Here is a 24,886-nt window from a genome sequence, read left to right as displayed (position 1 = left end):
ATGGGGCCTTTGTGAGATTAGGTCAAGAGAATGGAACTCTCATAAATGGGATTAATACCCTTTAAAAAAAAAAAAGAAAGAATAAAACACCTTAGAGAGACCCCTTGTCCCTTCCCCTTTGTGAGGACACGGTAAGAAGATGCCATGTATGTGTCAGAATATAGGCCCTCTGCAGACACTGAATCTCCTGGCACCTTGGTGTTGGATTTGTCAGCCTCCAGGACTATGAGAAATAACTTTCTGTTGTTTATAAGCTACCCAGGCTATAGTTTTTTCTTTTAGTTGCCCTAATGAACTACATGAAAAGAAGTCAAAATATAAATAGATACTTTCTCAATTTTAATACTTCTTTGAATAATTGATAGATCAATCAAGCCAAATATTTAGTTAAAGTAACAGCAAAATTAATAAACTGACCCAGCCCATTAGAACAAAAATACATCACTCATACACAACTGCAGAATACACCTATTTCTCATATAAAATATTTATAAAAATTGACTGTGTGCCAAAAGGTCATAATGTAAGTCTTAAAAATTTCAAATGACTGGAACCATACACAGCATGTGCGTGCACTACAATAAAATTACAAATAATAAAAAGACAACTAGACATTCCCAACTACTTGGAAATAAGGAAATGAACAGACATCAAGGAAGAAATATAAAAATGTCCTGGGTACAGCAGGCAGTTTAAAATAAGATTCAAAGACCAGAAGTCAAAATGAAAAAAATCAAAGTAAAAATCACTGAAAATAAAAATTTCTATATGGTGAAAGCAACCTCAAATAAGGTTCAAGCCAGAGACCCAGTGGGCAAATGAATTGTATCTTGGCCAGGCATGGTGGCTCATGCCTGCAATCCCAGTACTTTGGGAGGCCAAGGTGGGTGGATCACCTGAGGTGAAGAGTTTGAGACCAGCCTGGCCAACATGGGGAAACACCATCTCTACTAAAAATACAAAAATTAGCAGGGCATGGTGGCATATGCCTGTAATCCCAGCTACTTGGGAGGCTGAGGCAAGAGAATTTCTTGAACCCAGAGGGTGGAGGGTACAGTGAGCTGAGATCATGCCACTGCATTCCAGTCAGGGAAACAGAGTGAAACTCTGTCTCAAAAGAAAAAAAAAAAAAAAAAAGAATTGTATATTATTTAACATACCCACAATATATAAAGAACACTAACAAATCAGCAAGAGGGAAAAAAATCCCAATCCAATAACAACAACAAATGAGCATTATATTTCAGACAAATCACAGAATAAAACTGTAAAATAATTAGTAATCATATGAAAAAGTCCTCATTCTCATTAACAATCAGAATCAACAAACAAAAAATAATATAATACTTGCCATTCACAGTAGGAAACATTTAGAATTGGTATTTGAGAATTGAAGAGATGTGGAAAAATTATCAATCTCATGACTTATTGGTAAAAGAATAAAATGATATGGTTTTTTGTATTGTATACAGAAAGATATGTGCAAAGATGATGACTAGAGCATAATTTATAATTGATAAAACTTAGAAACAGCACCTAGATTATTAGATCAATGATACAGTTCTGTATTAGAGGGATAGAGATTTCCAAGATGCATAGTTAGGTGAAAAACACATCAGAGAAGAGTTGTGTAAAATAATCCTCTTTGTGTAAAAACAAAAAAACAAACAAAAAACACACAAACAAAATACTGTGTAGCTGTGTATATACATATCTGTATGTATATAACATTTACTGAGCGCTTACTCTATGGCGGGCATCATTCTAAATTCTTTATATATTTTAACTTCCTTAATCATCATAAAAATCCTATGTGGTAGACACCATTACTACTCTCATTTTACCTATTAGAAAACAGGCACAAAGATTGTCAAGTAATTTTTCACAAGTCACAGGCACAGGAAGTAAAAAAGGAAGAATTCAAATTCAGGTAGCTTGATTTTCCTTCTTCCCTTTTGTATCTTATTTTCTCAATTTCTTTCTCCACCTTCCTGCCTTCCATTCCCTTTTTTCTTCCCTCCTCCCACCTCTTAGTATGTCTTCAAATGTCTGTGTCAACCTTGGTTAGCAGGGTAATCGGGAGAAAATGGAGAGGGTGAGGTTTCATTTTTCTCCATATATGGTGTTATTGTTTGGAAGACCACGTGCTACTTTTTTTTTTTTGAGACGAGTCTTGCTCTGTCTCCCAGGCAGGAGTGTAATGGCACGATCTTGGCTTACTGCAACCTCTGCCTTCCGGGTTCAAGCGATTTTTCTCCTTCTTCATCCTCCTGAGTAGCTGGTATTACGGGGGCACACCACCACACCCGGCTCATTTTTGTATTTTTAGTAGAGACAGGGTTTCGCCATGTTGTCCAGACTGGTCTTGAACTCCTGGCCTCAAGTGATCCGCCTGCCTTGGCCTCCCAAAGTGCTAAGGTTACAGGCGTGTAAATAAATTTTTTAAAAATCAGTAAAAACGTCAGAACAATATGTATTTATTTATTGCATGAGGGTGTGCCAGTTGAAGGCACACCCTGAAAAATCAAAGGCACGCCCTGAAAAATTAAACATTCCACACACCTCATCATTTTCACTCTTAAAACAGGTTAAAAATGCCTTTTGATGGAAAGAAAAGGGAAGAGGGTAAAGGCTACAAACAAAATAATCTCGACCGCTCCTCATTTGTAGTCTAAGCTCCCTCACCTTGAAAAGCCGCAGGCTTCTGAGGGATGCAGGTCAAGACCAGAGTTAAGGAAGTTCCCGGGGGAGGCCACTCCCTGCCTGATAATTTTCCAGTTCCAGCTGGTGTCGAGGTCCCAGTTCATCTCTGCCCTTCTGCCCTTCTGCCCTTAACCACCGGACAAACGTATCCGGAGCCTCTCGGAAGAGCAAGAAAGGGGACGGGGATGGGGAGGGGGAGACGGGACGGGCTGGAGGGCAGCTCCGCGCCGCACACGGGGTGGTGGGTTCAGTCGTACCCCCAGCTCGGCCGCCCTCCAGCAGCAAAGCCGGATCCCGTGTGCCCGCGCAGGGGCCAGGGGAGGGAAGCCTTGTACCCTTGGTATCCAGAAAGCTAAACGAGGGGCTGCTGCAGGTGTAGATTCTGAGGCTGGTCCAGGCCGCTTTCCCGCCAACTTCAGGGAGGATTGTGCAACAGGTGGGCCTGGCAGTCAAGGGGCGGAGGGGAGGAAGCCGTACTAGGACCTCGGCTCGCTCAGGGCTGTGCAGAAACAGCTGCAGCCGCGGGTGGTGGTGTGGTAGGGGGGAGGCTTTCTTAGTCGCCTCCTTATGGGACTGGGGTGTGCGCGGCTTGTGGGGACGACGCTCCGCCCCATAACTGTGTTTGCGTCAGAGGGCGAGGCAAGGGTCGATGGGCCTCGGGAACCGACACCTGAAGTGGAACAGGAACTCGGCAAGGGGCCTCAGGCGGCCCAGCGGCACCCGGGCTCACCCCAGAACCATTCGAATGAAAAGGGGTGTCCTGCCTGAAAACGCCTCGCGGGGCTCGGCTTCCCCTTAGCTACACTGCTTTATAGGCAGAGAGCGGCCCTGAATCATGGGCAGAGGCTGGGCTCAGGACCATGTGCTAGTATAGTGGCGCTATTAGAAGGGACGGTTAAGACAGCCTGCAAGCTGTCATTTATCAGTAAGTATTCACTGAAGTCCGCCTGGAGCGCACATCCATGCTAGGCCCTCTACAATACCAGCTTGGAAAAGAGCGGTATCTAGCACGGTTGCTAAGACAATTCGGCCTCTACTGGTTCCCATCTGTGGACTGTCAGCCAATTTCTTCATATATGTTATTTCCATTGCCTCATCTCTGAAACTGTGTAACTGTTAAAAGAGCTACAGAGTATTACATGTGTTAATGTAAAGTTCTGAGAGCAGTGCCTGGCACTACAGAAAGTACTCAGTGAAAGTTAGCTTTTATTATTTTAAATATTTGACGAAGTCTCTGCTTCTGCAAACTGACTCTCTGGTTCCCATGTGGTTTCATTCATGCACTGTTATTTCTGGACTTCTTGCCATGGCCACTTCCCAGTTCCAGGAACAGTCAGTCGTTGTTTCTTCCAGGTTATCACATTGAGATACATGATTAGTACCAGTGACACTTAGAAGTGTCAGGAGGTTTGGGGGCTCCTTTCTTTCTTGAACTTTTCCTAAGAGCAAACCTTTCTCTTATTGCCACCCTGATGTTTACAGTAGAAGGGTTTTGAGCAATGGACAAGCACAAGGAAATGAAAAACACATACAAAGGAAAATGAGTGGATTGCTGCAGTTGGATAGACAAGCGTAAAATACCTGGGTCTCACTGTACATCAAGCAGCCTTCAGATCTTTAAGGGAACTATTCTTACTGACTGAAAAGAACAAAATAATACTGTCCACTTATTGTTGAATTAACCAACACAGATTAAGTGGCCTGTCTTGGACAAGACAAACCAAGCTCTGGCCTTTGAGGGCTTAAAGTGCAGGTAGAGCGACTTCAAACATTTATGAACTGGCCCTTGTGCACCTTTCCATCCTCATCTCTGAGGGTCTCTCCATCTTTTGCTCTGTAATTTCATAGATTTTCATTTCCCGAATGAGCCCTGTTTCCTGCAGCTTAGGACTTCTACCAGTGAATTTCCCTCTCTCTATAAGGCCCTCTCGAGGCCCTACCCCGCACCTCACACATCTCCATGGTCTGGCTGATTCTAGAATTTTTTCAGCTCTCTGCTCTGACTTTCCTGACAATGCCATCACTACTCCATCTAAATCAATGACTCCATATCCTTTTTATTGCACCATTATTTGTATTCATAGTACTTAATATATTTGTATATATACAAATACGTTTGTATTGTTATATATGTGTTATCCATAATATATTTATAATGAATTTAATTAATATGATGTGCTGGAATATATTTAATTGTATTAGCTGCCCGTCTCCTCCATTTTTAGTGCCTGTATAGTGCCTTTCATGCTCTATGCCTTTGATTAATATTCCTTGAAAAACAAAATAAGCTTTATGTTAAGTATTTATGTACTTACATATTTATACATATGTACATATATGTGGATATATGTAGGTACACATATGTGTACCTATACACACGCTCTATAGCACTGCCTTGAACAGTGCTAAATTTAAAAGCCAAAGCACTTGTTAATCAGTAGTAACAACTGTGCTTTTCATTTCTCAAATTTTGTTGCTAAAAACTGCTTTTAACAATTTTTTGCCTATCCTAGTTAAAAACTAATTGGTTGTGAGACTAAATTGAAATTCAACATAGTTCTATCTTACATAAGAAATATACCTTAAAGATAACCTCTAACAGCTTTCACTGAAATTTGGCACATTGGGAGAATGTGGGGTTTTTTGTTTTCTTTTTATTCAACGAAATGGGAACATGAGTGCAACAGATACAAATCATGACTAATTTCAATTCAGCTAGTTAGTGAGCTGTACAGCATTAAGTAAACACTTTATCTTTATGGGCTTAGTTTTCTCATTTATAAAGAAGGAAGGAAAACTCAGATTTGTGAGGGAGGTCTGCGTTGTAAGGAAAGGTTTTTGAGCAGTAATAAAGCAATCAAATGAGAAAAACTGACTTTAAGACTCATTTTTGTTTCTTTTGTCTCCTTGTTTTACTTGTTAGTTTTGTAGAACACTTTACTACTACAGTTTCAGTTGTGTCTAGTTGATACAGTATCTACATTTTGATTCAAGGTTTAATATAAAATTCTATAGGCCAGGTGTAGTGGTTCACACCTGTAATCCCAGCATTTTGGGAGGCTGAGGCAGGCAGATAACTTGAGACCAGCCCAGACAACATGGGAAAATCCCATTTCTACTAAGAATACAAAAATTACCCAGGTGTGGGGGTATATGCCTGTAATCTCAGCTATGCCGGTGGTTGAGTCACGAGAATTGCTTGAACCTGGGAGGCAGAGGTTGCAGTGGGCCGAGATCATGCCACTGGCCTCCAGCCTAGGCAACAGAGTGAGACTCTGTCTCAATAAAACCAAAAGACAAACAAACAAAACTGTAAAAGGCTATCTTACATTGGTTCTAAGCGTATGTGTTTTGTTTTCTTGAGCCTAAATGCTGAAGTGGATTTTTATGGTAAAACTCCCGGTTACGAGGTACTTTGCATTAATAACTGGCCTCAGTCACCCTACTTCAATCTCATACCTCACAGATATGGTGGGCTTTGTACTCAAAGGCTCACCGTCTTCTTGCCCCACATATTTGTATAAATGCATTTGTGCTTGCTCTGCTTTACTTTGACTGAAAGCACAATTCAACGGATGAAATGTTTGTCTTCTTAGATGGTAACCAAATCTTTTACGTGCATAAAATTTACATATCATGTAACTGAATGACATGAAAGCTATTTAATTTGTGACTTACCTCAATAAATGTTGCCTTCTCCCTGGGCTATTCACAGTTCCTCTCTGGCATAGCATAATGTCTCATTCTTACTTACTGGTAGGAAGTTAGGCACCTAGAATTCTTGTGATCGTTTTCAGAATGGTAGAATTTTACTAAAATCATTCAGAACCTATGTCTCTGCTTGGGGCTTGAGAAGAATGTGAACTGTTTTATATTGTGATTTTTTTTTTTTTTTTTTTTTTTTTTTGAGGGTGAATGTGGCTGGAGAGAGTTGTTCTTAGGCATAACTAGATTTAGGTTATTAATCTGAATTTATTTGTTAATTATCTATGTTACAGGCATAGTAATTTTAGGATCTTCCAGAATTAAGTATGATTTCCCTGTGAGTTCCAGGTTTTACTTTAGTTATGTTTGAAAGCAGTAAGACAAAAATTTCAGACCTTAAGAAATGGGTCAAAAGGCTTTAGCTGTGTCAAAAGATAAATTACAACAAATTTAAAGATGTAATTAACTTATGTTAGGAATTTGTGAATATGACAGCATCTTATCTAAAAATAGAGAGATGCTACATGGGGCATTGCAGAATAGTCAGCTTTTATAAGGTACCTTGAGCAGCAATGAAGAAATAGCATAATACAAAAAGTGGATTAGTTAACATTAAATTAGTTCAGGTTACTCTCTTTATAAGGGCTAAAGTGTGGGAAATTCTTTATTATGTAGGTTGAAACTGCCCTGTTTGGAGGCTAGACTTTCATTTCTCTCCTGATTTCTTGGAAGGTCAAATAAACAACTTAGTTTCAATTTGCTAATGCGGAACTTTAGCATTAGTTACTCCATTTTGATTTGATCTGTTGAAGCCTAGTGCAGGAGCTCAAACCAAATCGATGTCGTCCTATACAGTTGTTAATATTTAACAACTGTAATACAAATTGTGAAGTCAGAACTGGAAATCCTCTGTGCTGCTTCTCCCTCTCCCTGAGTGCGGAGGTTTATAATTATCAAATAGTCCAGAGCAGACATGATTTCTGATAGAATTACTTTAAAAGAGATGTACTAATGTGTATATAGTATGCGCTACCTCAATTTACTCCAAATTTATCACTTACCAGAGAGTTAGAAAGAAGTGTGTAGTAATCAGATTGTAACTTGAAGTTCTGTGTTTGTTTTGGAGTAACTATAATTCAAATGGTACAATATATAATATGACTTTATCACGAACATTTATTTTCTTTTAGTACAGCATAAAAATATGATTTTCTTTTACTCTGAAGTTATTTCTGAAATTTACCTTTTAGTAAAAGTGCTGGAAGCAATGATTTAAAGTTATCATGTTAGATTAATTAGCTAATTTATTCAGGACACAGCCCAATCATTTCCTAAACTGAGTTATGTCATTTCTTGGAATAGACTCATCATATTAGTCAGAATTCTCTAAAGAAACAGAACTAGGATGGAGATATATATATATATACACACACACATATATATATATACACACACATATATATATACACACACACGAAGAGATGTATTATAAAAAATTGGCTCATGCAATTTTGTATGCCGAAAAGTCCCACCACATTAGAAGTCTGTAAACTGGAGACCCAGGAAAGCTACTGGTCCACCTTAGTTAGTCTACCCTAGTTACACATGTTTACTAGCTTATTGTTCACCTTATAGATTAATTGCAGAAAAATATGATTTAATATTTCTACTCTTCTGACTTGATGAGGTCCACAGCATTGATTTCTGACCAGTTAACGCAAACTGGATTCCTATTGTTCTAAGACAATCCAGGAGGTTAAATCAGTAACACAAATACATCTTTTGATTTATTTCAGGGACAAATAAACCCACTTGGAATTATTCAACCTTTGCTGAACTTCTTAGATGTAACTAAGAGGTGACTGTAATTGGAGCATTCTTAAGAGTTTCACTATATTATGAAAATGTGTGCTTAAAGTTGGTAATCATAAAAAATAATTTTGAAATGGCAAGGAAGGAGGTGGTTTCTTCTTGAGAACTCTATATTTTATTTGAGGATGTGGAGGGATCAGTTGACTTATTTGCCACTTAGGATTGCACAGTAGGAGGAGTTGGTGAAAGGGCAGCCAACACCAGAGTGGGCCTGAGAAGTGGGAGGGCAGTTTGCATTAGTGCATATGGGTCAAAGATAAAAATGTTGGGTAATGGAGATTTGCCTGATGTGTTCATTGTAATTAACAGTCATGAAAAGCACCGGGATCTACAGTAGATGGAGAAAATAGTGACTGGATAGTAGTGGGAAAGACTAGGATGGGGTCAAGGCATCAGAAGGCAGAATTACTGAGTAGAATATTTGCTGTCCTTTATGTTTCTATAGAAATACCAAGTACAGGCAGGGAGCGGTGGCTCATGCCTGTAAGCCCAGCACTTTGGGAGGCCGATGCAGGCAGATCACGAGGTCAGGAGATCAAGACCATCCTGGCTAGCACGGACAAAAACATTAGCTGGGCGTGGTGGCGGGTGCCTGTAGTCCCAGCTACTCCGGAGGCTGTGGCAGCTATAGCTGTGACAACTCCTGAGACTGGGTTCTCTGATTAAAAAAAAAAAAAAATACATCTCTTAATGAACAGAGTAATGTCACAACTTCTCAAATTTACAGGTCAGGATTGGAATGACAGGTCCACAGGACCTGAAATTTTACGAGATAATTGCAGTGGTGTGATCTGATAATTAACCTTTCTTGCTCTTTACCTGGACCATTCCTGGAGCCCAAGCCCAGAGGCTTGGAAATGAACCACACACTTCATTTAGGTTGTGCAGGCCGTGAAGACTGAAGTTTTAGCTCAATTACCCTTTGGGGTCTTAGCTCGCAGCATTTCTTCCTGATTAGACTCTCTTCCTAAAGTCTTCTAGAAAATGATCACCATCAGCCAAGTGCAGTGACTCACGACTATAATCCCAGCACTTTGGGAGGCCGCAGTGGGCAGATAACGAGGTCAGAAGTTCGAGACCAGCCTAGCCAACATGGTGAAACCCCGTCTCTACTAAAAAATACAAAAATTAGCTGGGTGTGGTGGCGTGTGCCTGTAATCCCAGCTACTCGGGAGGCTGAAGCAGGAGAATCGCTTGAACCCAGGAGGCAGAGGTTGCAGTGAGCCGAGATCATGCCAGTACACTCCAGGCTGGTGACAGAGCAAGTCTCCATCTCAAAAAAGAAAGCGTTCATCATCATGGGCTGACCAACAATTTCTACATTCCTACCGAGGCCACATGCAGCGGTTTGTGCCTGTAATCCCAAGACTTTGGGAGGGCGAGACAGGAGGATCACTTGAGTCCAGGAGTTTGAGACCAGCCTGGGCAACATAATGAGACCCTGTCTCTATATAAAATAATAATAAATTCTACTGTGAAAACAGCAAGGGGAATGAGGTCAAGCCCAAAGGATTTAAATGGCCAGATAAGGCTCTACTCGACGAATAAAGAGGAATATCCCGTGAATGTGACTGTATTGTTTTAGAATATCTTGTTCCAACAGTTATACTGGACCTACAAATGTATAGACAACATATTAATATTAGGTCTCTTTCAGAACTATTTCAATCCATGAACAATAAAAGTAAGTTACTAAGTGTTTAATTTCCTCCCTATAATACTAAATGTGTTGTTGACTTGTTCTTTGTTGTATTTTTTTTAGCTTACGAAAGGATATTATTTGTAGCTATGTTTTCCTTTGCAAATCCCAGTACTGGGCACTCCTAAAAACTTTGCAAGATATATACGAGATCATGGTTAACTCTTCTGCTGAAATTCCTCCAGTAATTACCAATGACACCTGGGATAAAATCCAAACTCCTTACTAAGGGTCTCCCTAGATGAACTTCCTCCTATTGCTTTGGTGACAGCCATGCATACTCTTCTTTTCTTATGACTCTCCTCTCTCATGAACATGCTAAATTCCTTACAGAGTCAGGGTTTTTACATTTGCTTTTCCTTCCTCCTGTAGCATTTCTCTGCAGGTCTTCACATAAAGCTTTCCTCTTCTCTTTTTGATTTCAACATAAATTATATCCATCTTCCTCTGCCCTTTCTCCCAGGTTTTCCCCATCATACCAATATGAAGTTTTTTTAATAAAAAAATTATTTTATTTCCTCCAGAAGTTGACTGTAAGCTCGTTGACAGCATATTGACTTTTTGATAGCTGTATCCCCTGATTCCGCAACACAGCCAATCACATCATGCATCATCTATATTCATTAATTGTAGGAGGAATAAATTATAAAAGCTATATTTACAGTGCATTAGTACTAGGCTAAATCTGTTTGCTAAGCCTTATTTTTATTAGTATATGAGCCTGTCACCAGTGTTCCACTTAAATGTACTGCCTATTCCAAGTATTATATTTTATGTGGCATTAAGTATTCATTTAATATATTGAGGAACATAGTCCCTTGAAATTATTTTCCATTCCTATGGAATCACTACACTGTGGACTATACAAATAAGCTTATGAAGCATCATTGCAATGTACATTTGCATGTAATATAAAGATTATACTTATTACATTTTTCTCTATTCTGCTAAATACTTTAGAACTTTTCATCTGTTCAATGTTTTGCTTCAAAGTCTGTTGATTTTTTTACTTTTGTTTTGTTGAATTTTATCAAATTGTATGTTCTAAAGATCTAAGAGTGACAAATTGTGAAATTTAATTTTGTAACTGCAATATCATAATTGATGTTTTAAGAAAATTATCAAGGGAAACAGGAGAGAAATACGCTGTAGATTAAAACTCCTGGTAACCTGTTGGCCCAGACAAGCATCTGAAAACTGCTAGGAGGAATGACATGATTTTACCTCTGTATTAGGGTTTCTCAGCACTGTAGTATTTTGGGGTGGATAATTATTTGTTTCCACGGGGATGTTCTGGGCATTTGAGGATGTTTAGCAGCATCCCTGGCTTCCACCAACCAGGTGGTAATATCAGTCTCTCCTCCAGTTGCGACAACTAAAAATGGATCCAGACCTTGACAAATATCCCTTCATGGGTCAACCCCCCTCCCCATTGACTTCTATACATATAGGATATGTCATTTGTTATAATTCCACAATTATAATTTTTCACAGGGTGCTTTTGGGCTCTGGGAATGCTGAAACATAGCCATTATTTTTGGTTTGTTTTTTTTTTTTTTTTTCAAATTTCATCTCTCTTTTCCATGAAGGCATGCCAGAATCTTCATATAGGTCACTTTAGATCAGTGGATTTACTTTCACTTTCACAGGTATAAAAGCATATTTTCTATCTGAGTTTTAAATAGTAAGGATAAAGCTCTGGGCCGACACTATTCACAGCGAACCACCCTCAATATAGAAGTGAATGTGGAACCACAGATATTTCATTGAAACATATCTGAAGATGAAAACATACCTCAAGCTTCACAGATATAAGACTTCTGAGTTGAGAGGTCAGTTTGTAGATAACTAGGGTTATTCTAAAAAGGATTGATGACAAATTATTTTACTTGCTCCTATTTCAGGACCTCCCAGACATACTGTCTACCCTAAGCACCAGGCTGGACACACTGGGAAACAGGCTGGCCACCTGGGCTCCCAGGCCTTCTACCCTGGACGTCAGCATAGCTACCTAGTCCCACCTGCTGGCGCAGCTGGCATTCCTGTTCAAAATCAGCCAGGTAGACCTGCAGGGGCCCTATGGATGCCAGCACCACCACCACCATTAAACTGTCCACCAGGATTGGAATACTTAAGTCAGGTAATTTCAAATACGTAAAATACTCAGAAAAAATGAAACTGTGCTTCTGGTTTTTGAACCATAGTAATTTTGGTTGAGTGATATTTATTTATTTACTGCTTATTAATTAATTAATGTCAGAAATGGTAAACAACACATTCTGTTAACAAGTTACTGGTTCTTTTGGGTTCGATTCATTGTTAAATCAAAATATGAATGTCACAGGTGATTGTTTTCTAAGATTTTTTATATAATGTGATAATAGTCCAAAGTCAAAATTTATTAAGCACTATTTTCTAGGTTTTGTTTTTAAGCATTATACATGTATTACCCCACTTACTCTTTCCAGAATCTCTATGATGTGTAGGCGTTGTAATCATCATCACTCTACACAAGAGGAAACTGAGGTCCAGAGCAGTTACATAACTTACCCAGGATTAAAAACCTAATGAACTGGGGGTGCCGTGTTCATCACCAATCAGGGGCTGGTACCCTGATTCTGGATTCTGTGCTTTTTAATTCCAATACTGAATAATTTTCTTGACATTTAAAAGACATCTAAAGTTTAGAGTTGAGTTTTAGTAAGTAGTACCAAAAATGACTTAATATTGTTGTGTGGGATTTGAGTCATCTTTTTCTTCCAATTAGTAAAATTACATTTTTATGATGCTTTTATTTTTTGGAAGATCCAATTTTACAAATGTCACCAATAAGGAAAAAAAAAGTCCTGGATTTTGCTGTACTACATGATAGCTTACCCCAGCAAACCGAGGTTTAATATTGGTTTCGTCTTAGAGAACGGATTGGTAAAATAGGAATATAAAGTTTTATATCTCCAATCTATAAACAAATATTTCTGTGATAGTCAATGAGTTTTCAGTAAATGAATTATCTCTCTTTTACTCTTTATAACTTAATTTCCCACAATGTACTTGCACAGTGAATATTATAAGAATGTTTAGTAGTTCATATTTCTCTAAGAAATACCCTAGTTTTTTTAATGAGAGTCTCAAAAATATATAGAAGAAATTGTCAGTTACTATAAAATGATTATATGAAGTAGACATAAAATAAGTAACTGAGACTTACAATAAAAACTTATTTAAATTGATAAAAAAGTCTTTATATTTTAAATCCTCATTTAGGAAGAACATTGTTTTCTAACTTTTATAGGGATTCCACTATATTAGTTTATTTTACCTAAGTTTACAATATTAGTAGTGAATGCTTTCAATAAACATACAGCATTTTTAATTAAGAATATGTTAACTTTAGTTTTACAATAAAAGGTAACAAACTTATTAAGAGTTGATAATGATAAATGTCAATAACTGATTATATGCAGTATTAAACAATAAAAACATGAATAGTAATTGGTTCTCTATAAAATATTTAACATACAACTTAATTTTCTTTTTACTATAATAGATAGATATGATACTAATTCATCAGCAAATTGAACTTCTGGAAGGTATGTATTAATTGTATTGCTTATATATCTAAAAAGAGAAGTTTATGCAAATAAAGATACATCAAAAACTATAAATATAGCATTCCGAGGGATGTGGGATGGTAAACCTGATTATTTACAAATATCTATCTTAACAATAATGAAATCAGTAGTCTATTTCTGAACATTAGAAGTGAAATGGTAAAATACAGTTGGCCCTTCCTATCTGTGGGTTCCACCTGTGTGAATTCAATCAACCATGGATCAAAACCATATTTTTAGAAATTGTACCTGTACTGAGCATGTGCAGACTTCTTTTTCCTTGTCACTATTTCCTAAGCAGTACAATATAACAACTCTTTACATAGCATTTACCTTGTATTTGCGTATTATAAGTAATCTAGAGATGATTTAAATAATACAGGAGGAGGTTCATAAGTTATATAGTAACACCACGCCATTTTATATCAGGGACTTGAGAAGCCTAGGATTTTATTATTCACAGGAGGTCCTAGAACCAATCTCCCACGGATACTGTGGGATGACTGCACTATTACGATAAGCATCTGTCCTAATGTTATAAACTCTAATGTAGAAAGAATACAGTCAAGACTTACTTTTGCTCTCTTGTCTCTCTCCAAATAACTTTAAGGGATTCAATCACTTTACCTGACTTCTACCACTTCAGCTCTTTTCTCTCCAATTTGTGATCACCTTGAGAATGGCACAGAGCCACATCCAATATTTTAGTTACCTTAGTACATTTCCAAGTGAGTAAACTTTTTGAATTTGGATGGGAGTGTTTTGAAAAATTGTTGTTCCTGCCCACAGTTTCTCTTGGGAGTTCAGATGAATCCAGCAGAATCTTTGTTCCATGCACTGTAGATTACTAGCCAGGGTGCAGGGGCACTGCAGTGTTGGAGGATGCTGACCAGCAGGCCTCCAGCTTGTCTTCTTAGAAGAGCACTCCTGCTCCTGCTGAATATTCCTGATGCCACCAGATATTTTCTTGGGTCCAGTGCTTCCTAGGTGCAAGAGTAAGTTCAGTAAGCCTCTACATGCTTCAGAACGGCCGCTAGGGGAATGAGAGCCTAGGTAGAGTTATGAACCACCGTGTCTTCCCTCTGATATAATAAAGTTACTTCTTCTATGTATTATAAAAACTGCTGGTTTTTAGAAAATATCTGTTAAATAAATTCATTTTTGCATAGCTGCAGTTTCTTTAACTTGTTGAAATTATAACTTGAATTGTACAAGCAGAGTAATGAATTTCATTAACATATACAATTGTTACCTATTACATTTAAACTGCTTTTAAAATATGTGATTAGATATTTATAATGTTCTTGGTTTTTTGTAGTTTTGCTAAATTAAGTTTGCTCTGGAAAGGAGCACTATGTTCTGTAATAGTTTGTATTCTGAATTATTTAAAATGTTTTATTTTATGGAATATATAATAGAGATTATAAAATCCAAAAGGCCAGACAGTATACATTATACAATATTATGTTTACAATTTTTAGATTTATAAGCTTTATATATATTTGCACAATATATGTGCTTCATTGAAAAATACAAAGTTCCACATTTACCAGTTTTTAATTTTTTAAAAAGACATTTTTAATTTTCTTTTTTTTTCTCAAATTGAAAGTCTATATTGTTTGCTAACATCAAGGCATATAAAAAGATGATTACTCAGTTTATTTTTAGCACCTGAGACTATGACAAATACTTATACCTTACCATGACTGAAAAGTTAATAGATTCTAAAAATATAATTGCTGCAGTCTTTTGTTTTGTCTCCATTTTTCAAGTAACTTGAAGGAAACTTCAAGATTGTGTAACCCCATTGATCTCATTTTATAGATAAACGAGCTTAAGATTTTTTGCAAGCAAGTTACGTAATTAAACAATTAGTTGGATAACAGATGCCCACACAGGAATTAATTTTTTAAAATTCGATTTAAAATTTTTTCACAAACTTTTGTCTATGGCAGATGTTGAGGTCAAGTGCAGTTCCTATATAGGCACAGTCCAGGACCTGTTTGAGTCCCACCATAGATTCTTAAGGAAGTTTATGGTAATAGGACTTGTGAGGAACAATTCTGTGTGATGTCCTTCTGTGGATAGTGGGACAATTCATTGCTCCTTCATGGCTTTAAACAAGGAGAGGTTTCCAGTGTGTGGTTCAATATGGAAGTCCTTGGTAAGATACCATGTGAGCGTCAGCATTTTGCGTTCTTCTGTTTCCCCAAGACGTTAGCCTGTCTAAGGTACAGAGTTCACTTAGGATGCTCACAGTCTAGATATTCTGAGTTGAAGCCCTGATTGCCAAGCACCTTCCCCATTTGTTTAACATTCATCTCTTACTTTCAAATTACTGCAGAGCTAAATAAGGGTGCCCTGAGCCCAATGTGATGTTCTAATTTGCCTTCCATTTTTGCCTCTCACTTTTTATGCATGTGCCTTGAGAATTAACCCTCCTATTGCCTTTCATCAAACAGTGCAAACAAACAAGACATAAGTGTGGCTTATAAAACGAAATCTTAAACCAATTGATTTAATATATTTTTTGCAATCATCCTATATTCCTCTCCATAATATGCGATAACTATACCAAATAAATGGACGTTTTATCCGTACACCTAGCACCACTGTGCTTACCTGCAGCATTGCCCCAACCCTCAGCAGTGAAGTGTCTCTTCTCACAGGAGTCTATGGGATTAGAAAAATATGACTTGCTTTCTTTTCCATGTCTCACAGAAGGACTCAATTTCTCCATGCATTAATAGCCTAGCTTCCTCCTTTCCCTTTGCCTTTTTCCTCTGCCTGATCAATTCTAAATACCATTCCTTTTTATTCTTTCTATGATACTTGGAGCATCATCTAAAACTAGCTAGATATTATAATGTCTTAAGATAGGTTCAATAATTTTAACATAAAGGCAACTGATTTTATTTTCATTTTTAGTCCTATTCAGTTTTGAAAGTAGTAACGTGTATGAAATCAAGAACAGCTTTGGGCAGAGGATTTATTTTGCAGCAGAAGATACTAATTTCTGTACCCGAAATTGCTGTGGGCGGTCTAGACCTTTTACTTTGAGGATTACTGATAATGTGGGTCAAGAAGTCATAACTCTGGAAAGACCACTAAGATGTAACTGTTGTTGTTGCCCCTGCTGCCTTCAGGAGGTATGTGAGCAATTACTAGAGCTTTTCGTAAAGTAGTTCGGCAAGGCTTTCCGCCCTTTCATTGAATCTGTATAATCAAATGAGATTTAAAGGAATATGGCTCCATGAGCTATATGTTTGGGCTTCTGAATCAATTGTATGAGAAGGGAAGGAAGGCAAGTAAACAACAGGGAATAGTTAGCCTCGTGTCCTGCAGCAGTCTGCCTCATGGGGTTGAGCAACTGCTCAGATATGAGAGTTCTTGATAGTCAAGGGAAGGTCAGATAGGGCACCTTTTTCAAATCATTTTTTAGAGATGACTACAAGAGGCATGGTCGAAACCAGCAGAGTTGCACCATTGAAAATATCCTAAAATAGCATTCTAGGATCATGGAGACAAAAGAATGAAGGAAAGAACAGATGTGTTCATCTCATAATTTTGGCCAACCTACTAAGGGACAAACCTAGGACAAAGTCTTATCTCCTATGTTTTTCATTTCTCCTTTTCAAAATAAAAACCTATATATCTGTGTCATCTGCAAAAGGGATGTCCTAAATGGGAGTATCTTCAGCTCTGTAAAGACCAGATATCTCTGTTTCATATTGCATGGCAGCCTACTCCTAGAGAATACGATTTCAGGGAAGACACTGGGGTTCAGAGATGTTTTAGGAAGGGTGGCCTTTTCCAGGATCCCACTGGCCCAACACCATATCTGCCTGGGTAACTTAGTCTTGCATACAGATTGCTGTGAGAACATCACACAGATAGAGATAAAGGCATAGACTTATCTAAAGTCTAATACTGTACTTATTTTGAGAGGATAATTGAAGTTATTATTAGTGAATTGCTTTGTTTTCCATGCCATTTAGGTTAGGTATAATTATATATTTGTAAGAATATCTATCTGAGGAAAAACTGAGAATTTGATGGGAAATGCTCTATAATTTGAATAGCACATTAAAATATGTTACATTGTTTGATCATTTTTTAAAAAGTCCTAGGAAGTCCTCACTTACAATGTCTGGCACTTAGGAAATGCTCAGTAAATTAGAGCTATTATTAGATATTTTTAGTATGATGATTTATTATATTCACACATATTTTACTTTTGTAGATAGAAATCCAAGCTCCTCCTGGTGTACCAGTAGGTTATGTTACTCAGACCTGGCACCCATTTCTAACAAAGTTTACAATTAAAAATCAGAAAGGAGAGGATGTACTAAAAATTAGTGGTCCATGTATTGTGTGCAGCTGTTTTGCAGGTGTTGATTTTGAGGTAAGAGATGTCATAATGTTTATAGAATTTGCTTGTTTAATATAAGAAGAATATAATTTTGCAGAATGTTATGAATGCCTTAAATTAGTATTGTGTACTGATGTCTCAATAGCAAGATAATATTCCCATATATTTAACTTTGATCAGAGGGGGGGTTATTACTGACTAAAGGTCAGTATTGATAATGATAAATGGATGAAAAAAGAAGCAGAGCTCTGTAGTCAAATAAAAATAAGAAAATCATCTAACACTTAAACATGTTGGTTTCTGTGTGGTGACACTATATATTATCCATTATAAATAAAACTTTAACCTTGTCATCTAATTCTGATTGCCAAAGCATATGGATCCTTCCTTAATCTGAAATATAGGCTGCCAGTGCTCCAGGCCATGTCCAGAAGTTCTGACATCTTTGAGTTCCTACAGAAAGCCCAATCATGCAAAGATAGTTTTGAGAAAGTCAGTGTAATATGTATTACCCAATTATACTTCTCTGTGGTCTCTTCTCTAACCCTGTATTAAATTAGGTCATTGGAAACCACAATATGTCTCTATATTAAATTCCTGCAGAAATTTCATTACAGCAGTTCTCCAACAGACAGCCTAGCCTTATAATCAAATCATTTAGCTGCAAATATTTAACCATCAGAAGATTTTATAACTTAATCTTGATTTCCTGATTCTCTTGGAAAATCAGAAAATTTGGTAAACTAGGCCCACAATTCCACAAAATAAGGAATAAAAATCCTAAAGTTGAGTAGGGCTACCTCACTTATGATAAAATGTGGGAACTCTGACAGTGTCCCCACATCTTTCTAAGGTTTTGCACTATCCAGTTTCATTCTGTTGCATCCTTTCTTCTCTAATAATATGATTTTTAATTTCTCTATTAGAATTTAGTTATATAAAAATGAATGCTTCCCCTTTTCAACTTCATAATCTGATGACAGAGATGGGAAATTCTAAGAAAACACATGTGTTGTAGAGACTTAAAATGCTGTTATAAAGGGATATATATATATGTATATAAAATGTATGATAATATGTGTATATAAAATGTATGATAATATGCATTGGATATATGCGCATGTGTGTGGGTGTATATGGGTGTGTGGGTATGTGAGTGTGTAATATGTATGTACAGGAAACTTATGTAGGGATATGTATAATAATAGTTCTCTTTTCATGCTCATAAAAATCCAGACAAGTGAAAGATTATTTCTCCTTCTAGGAATGATATTAATAAAAGTCTAATAGGAATATAATTTATTCCTAAGAAATGAGTAAATCACTAACAAATTGTGAAACATTCTTAATACTAAAAATTTAGATTTCATTCAGTAGCTCTTCAATTCTCTATGTCTGCAGACACCAGATTCTAAGAGTAACTAAAAGTCATATGATTTGAGAATGCAGGAAAATAATGCATATAGTAAATTTTATAGCAATTTTGAACTTGTAATTTAAAAATACCTTTTCAGTAATCTTTCATAAATTATATGTTTTGAATTATGTAGCTCCTCTAGTATCTTACACATTATTTTAATATATTATTTTGGTGTTTACCTAGGTTCTATGTGCTAGTGGCCTATTTGTATTTTTTGCATTTATAATTTACATTGCAAATAAATATTTAGTTTTTTTAGACTATCTTTACCAATTATTAGTATTAAATTTACAGACTTATAAATTTCATGCTAATATAATACACTACAATTCTTTTTTTACTCATACTTCTGATACCAAATGTGTGGATATTTTTTCCCCGTGTCAACCAATTCTCTTTCTCTACAGATATCTACTGGGTTCCCTACAACTCAGGTCAATTCTGACACTCACTCACCTGGAGTTAATGCAGACACCACAGGTTAAGGTCTCAGTCCCACAAAACTGTTCCGTATTTCAAACTCCAACCACAAATGCAAGATCTCCTGTACGTCTAACCAACTGGCTATAAATCAGGGTTCTCACAACCTCCTCCATGGGTTTGACAATTTGTTAAAACTATATACAAAATGTAGGAACACATTTTATTTATGTTTGCTGATTTATTATAAAGGATACAGATGGATAGCCAGATGAAGAGGTTAATAGAATGAGTTCTGGAAGAGTCCTGAGCAAAGGGGGATCTGTCCCTGTGGAACTGGGGTAAGCCACTTTCATGGCACGTGAGTTCACCAATCCAGAAAGCCTCTGAACCTGTTGTTGAGAGTTCTTAGGAAGTTGCATTATGTAGGCATAACTGATTTAAACCATTGACTGTTGGTAAATAACGAACTCCAGCCTTACTCTCATCTCTGGAAGTTGGGGACAGGACTGAATGGTTCAATCCTCTAAGCATTGCTTGGTTTTTCTGGTGTCCAGCCTAATACTGAAGCTATCAGGAACCCCAACCAAAAACCACTAGTCATCTTAGTATACAAAAGACTTATTGTTTAGAAGATTCTAAGGATTTTGAAGCTGTGTGCCAGCAATCTGGGACAAACACCAAATATTAAAGCAAGACTCTTCTATTACCCCTAGTAACTTAGAAAGTTAAGAGAATTTTAGAAATTCTGTGTCAGGAAGCAGGGATAAAAACTCAATGTAGGCCGGGTGTGGTGGCTTATGTAATCCCAGCACTTTGGGAGGCCGAGGCGGGCGGATCACCTGAAGTCAGGAGTTCGAGATCAGCCTGGCCAATATGGTGAAACCCCGTCTCTACTAAAAATACAAAAATTAGCCGGGCATGGTGGCAGGCACCTGTAATCCCAGCTACTTGGGAGGCTGAAGGCAAGAGAATCGCTTAAACCTGGGAGGCGGAGGGTGCAGTCAGTGGAGATAGTGCCATTGCACTCCAGCCTGGGGGACAAGAGTGAGACTTTGTCTAAAAAAATAAATAAAATAAAAACCAAAAATAAAAAAACAAAAACAAAAACAAAGAAAAAAAACTTAATGTATAGTTCTTATGATATTGTAAATACCGATGTATTATTTCCAGAGGTTGAAGTAATTTTACCTTATTTTCTGTTTTGTTTTTAAAATGTTATACAGAATTTAGCTAAAATTATCTAGACTTTATAACTTTTTTTCATAAAAATTATCTAGACTTTATAATGATCTGCATATGTAGGTCATTATTTATATTTCTGATCCTGTGTTCAAATTTGCAAACGACATTCCTGACTTGGGTTGACATAACTCTTACATGTAGTTTGGTGAATGTTAGCTATATTCAGCCACTACCTGCCCATCTGGTGAGGTGTTTTTGTCTGAGCACACTCTTTTCAACTCTAATGATGACCCCCAGGTTTCCTCAGCAGAATTTTTACAACCTTTATTTTTTTTTTCACAAAAATAGAAAAGTTTTACGTTGGAGATCTTTTCTACCTATTTTTTTTTTTTTTTTGGTCTTCACACCCCACTAGTTATCTGGTCTTGCCCACACCCTTGACTTGAGGCATCCCATCAAGTTACTTATTGGTTGCTTCTTCACTCAAACTGTCATTCTTCTTTTCTAGGCTCTTAGCATTTTATGTTTTCCTACTGACAGTGGGTGGTAGTGAGGCCTCTCTTCATATTTAAACGTTCAGCTGTGTAAACGCTCTGTGCGTCTCTAAAAAGCAGAAGTCTAATAGGAGTTTCATTTATTTCCTTCCTGATGGCTTCTAGAAATTATATCAAAGAAATACTTCAAATTTATATCCTTTTCTGCTTAAATTTTGTTTGGGGTCAATTCAAATAAATAAAACATATGTTAATGTCTATCTTAATATAAAATAGAAAATGTTAAAAATTTCAGTAAAACTACTTTTATATAAGTTTTCTATAAAATAGAACAGTTTTTTTATGTATCTATAAATATACAGGAGTCTATATGCATCTAATGTAACATATTAACTGTATGCTCATAATTATACATGCTTCCTGTTACTCCAACTTTAAAAGTACTTTTGCTATAAGTTTTCTATAAATTTTTAAGATTTTTTTTTTTTTTTTTTTTTTACAATTTAGATTACATCTCTTGATGAACAAATAGTGGTTGGCAGGATTTCTAAGCACTGGTCTGGGCTTTTAAGAGAGGCATTTACAGATGCTGACAACTTTGGAATCCAATTCCCTAGAGACCTTGATGTTAAAATGAAAGCCGTGATGATTGGTGCCTGTTTCCTCATTGTAAGTCTATTCCTGCTAATCTTGGTTACAGATGTCTTCTCTAGAATCATTCTGAAATAATTTAATAAATTATACATTGTAAGATAACCATTTAGAGTATAAAGTTTTTATAAAATGTTCTCATTTAATCCCAGCACTGAAATTCTATTTGATTCTGATTCTCCGGACTTATAGGCAGTTAGTTTATGTCTGAAGAGTCTACACACTTTCAAATGGCAAGAGAATAACTTTATATGCTAAGAAGAAGCTCTGGTTTGGGGGAGGGTTATTAAAAAATCAAATATATTATTAGGAGAAAAATCTGAAGCTAGTCTTACGTGGAATAAAACTCAGTGAAACACAGAAATTTCATCCTGACTCATTAAATTAAAACATCTAACATGGGATTATAAAGTGCAATAAGAGTATACATTCAATCAAGCCTCTAAACCTAACTACCAGTTTACAGGAAATACATAGGGTAAAGCGGTGATTCTGAATGTATATTTATATTAGAATTATCTAGACACTTTTTGAAAGCCCTCACGTACCAGGCCATTCCCCACTTCAACTAAACAAGAAGCTCAGAGTCAGAAGTTTGTGTAGTGCCCCAGATGATACGAACATGCAGCCAAAGTTGAGGTTTATGGAAACAGCGCAATGGTCCTCAACTTTAGCTGCACAGTAGAAACACCTGGGTAACTTTCAAACTCCTCACGTCCATCCAAATTTACTAAACTAAAATCTCTGGAGTTAGGATGAAGACTTCAAGCTGTTTAAAGCTCCCAGGTGATTCCAATATTCAATCAAGGTTTGAAACGCCAGATAGATATCTTAAACATTAATTTGGTGATATAATCAGAAAACCTTAACAGAGAACATACAGCAAAAAGGACCCAGCTCCTTCAACAAGTAAATGGCAATGAAAATAATGGGATAAAGTTAAACAGGGGAAGCTGATGAAGATGGCTGAATAGAAGGCTCTGAGAATTATCCCCATCGCAGGAACTCCAAATTGAACAACTGTCCACACAACAGAAAGCAAGTTCATAAGAACTAAAAATCAGTCATTTGACTGATCATTGTACCTGGTTTAAAGATCACATTTAAAAAAGGCACTGAGGAGGGTAGGACAGAGAGTCTTGAATTGCCTAAACCACTCCTCCCACATACCTGGCAGTGGCTATCTGGTGGAGAGACAGAATCCGTGTGTTTGGGGGAGGGAGAACACAGTGATTGTGGGACTTTGCATTGGAACTCTGTGCTTCCCTGTCATAGCAGAAGGTAACATGTGGCATAGCACTCACGGAGACAGCATATAAACCAGCCTTAGCCAGAGGGGCATTGCTCATCCCACCATTCAGAACCTGAGTTCTGACAAACCTTGCTACCATGAGCTAAAGTGCTCTGGGCTTCTAAATAAACTTGAAAGACACTCTAAGCCACAAGGACTACAATACCAGGGCAAGTCCCGGTGCTGTGCTGTGCTGGGCATGGAGCCACTGGACTTACGGTGCCTATAACCTAGTGAGACACCAGCCAGGGCAGCACAAGGAGTGCCTTTATCACCCCTTCCCCAACTCCAGGCAGCACAGCTTGCAGTTCCAGTAGAGACTCCTTCCCTCTTCATGAGGAGAGAGGAGGAGAGAATAAAGAGGTCTTTTTCTTGCAACTTGGATACCACCCCTAGCACCCAGACAACGTTTCTAAACACACTGCAGGCCAGAAGAGAGCCCACTGCCTTGAAGGGAAGGACCCAGTCCTGCTAGGATTTATTGCCTGCTGACTAAAGAGCCCTTGGGTCCTAATGTCTGTCCTGTTGGTAGCCAGGCAGTACTTGCTGTGGGCATTAGGGGAGACTCTAAGACATGCTTACTTCAGGTATGGCCCAGCACATTCCCAGCTGTGGCAGATATGGGGAGATATGGGAAAGTACATATGGCTGCAGTAACCGAAAACAGATCAAAACACCCAAGTTCTTTTGAATACCTGGAAAGCCTTCCCAAGGACAGGTACAAACAAGCCCAGACTGCAAACACTGCAATAAACACCTAACTCTTCAATGCCCGAACCCTCCTACCTGAGGAAAGAAGAGGAAAGAGGACAGAAGATTTTGTCTTGCAGCTTGTATACCAGCTTGGCCACGGTGGGAGAGAACACCAAGTGGGCTCTAGTGTCCATGATTCCAGGCCGTGGCTCCTGGATGGCATTTATGAACTTGTGCTGGGCCAGAGGGGAGCCTGCTGCCATGAAGGGAGATATTCAGGACTGGCATAATTCACCACAAGGTGACTGAAGAGCCCTTGGGCCTTGAGTGAACATCAGTGGTAGCTAGGTAATACTTAACATCAATGGCAGCTAAACAGTATATATTATGGGCCTGGGGTGGTGGTGGCCAAGGGGAAAGACACTTTTTCTTAAGGAAATGGAAGAAAATCATGTGAAGATTTTTTCCCTGCAACTTGGGTTGTAGCTCAGCCACAGAATATGGCACCAAGTAGATTCCTAAGGTTCCTGACTCCAGACTCAGGCTCCTGTATAGTATCTCTGGACCTACCCAGGATCAGGAGGGAACCTAATGCCCTGAAAGAAAGGATACAAGCCTGACTGGATTTGACACTTGCCAATAGTAGAGCTCTTGGGACTTGAGTGAACATAGGTGGTAGCCAGGTAGCGGTCATTGCAGGACTTAGGCAAGACCCGGTGCTGTGCTGGCTTTGAGTTTGACCCAGTGCAGTTCCAGTGGTGGTGGTCACA

At 37.7% G+C, this 24,886-nt stretch overlaps 1 protein-coding gene across 1 annotated transcript; it reads left to right on the top strand.

Moving 5' to 3' along the window:
- Positions 1-11,888: 11,888 nt before the first annotated feature.
- Positions 11,889-22,251, top strand: PLSCR2 (phospholipid scramblase 2). The gene is made up of 5 exons (XM_028843759.2): positions 11,889-12,119; positions 13,527-13,569; positions 16,519-16,739; positions 17,834-17,995; positions 21,989-22,251. Exons 1-5 carry the CDS (start codon positions 12,063-12,065, stop codon positions 22,208-22,210), a joined length of 705 nt encoding a protein of 234 aa, XP_028699592.2. The 5' UTR covers positions 11,889-12,062; the 3' UTR covers positions 22,211-22,251.
- The last annotated feature ends 2,635 nt before the right edge of the window (positions 22,252-24,886 follow it).

The sequence above is a fragment of the Macaca mulatta genome, chromosome 2, assembly GCF_049350105.2.
Source record: "Macaca mulatta isolate MMU2019108-1 chromosome 2, T2T-MMU8v2.0, whole genome shotgun sequence".
In the NCBI taxonomy this organism is placed as follows: domain Eukaryota; kingdom Metazoa; phylum Chordata; class Mammalia; order Primates; family Cercopithecidae; genus Macaca; species Macaca mulatta.
This window is presented reverse-complemented; position numbering and strand designations above follow the sequence as displayed.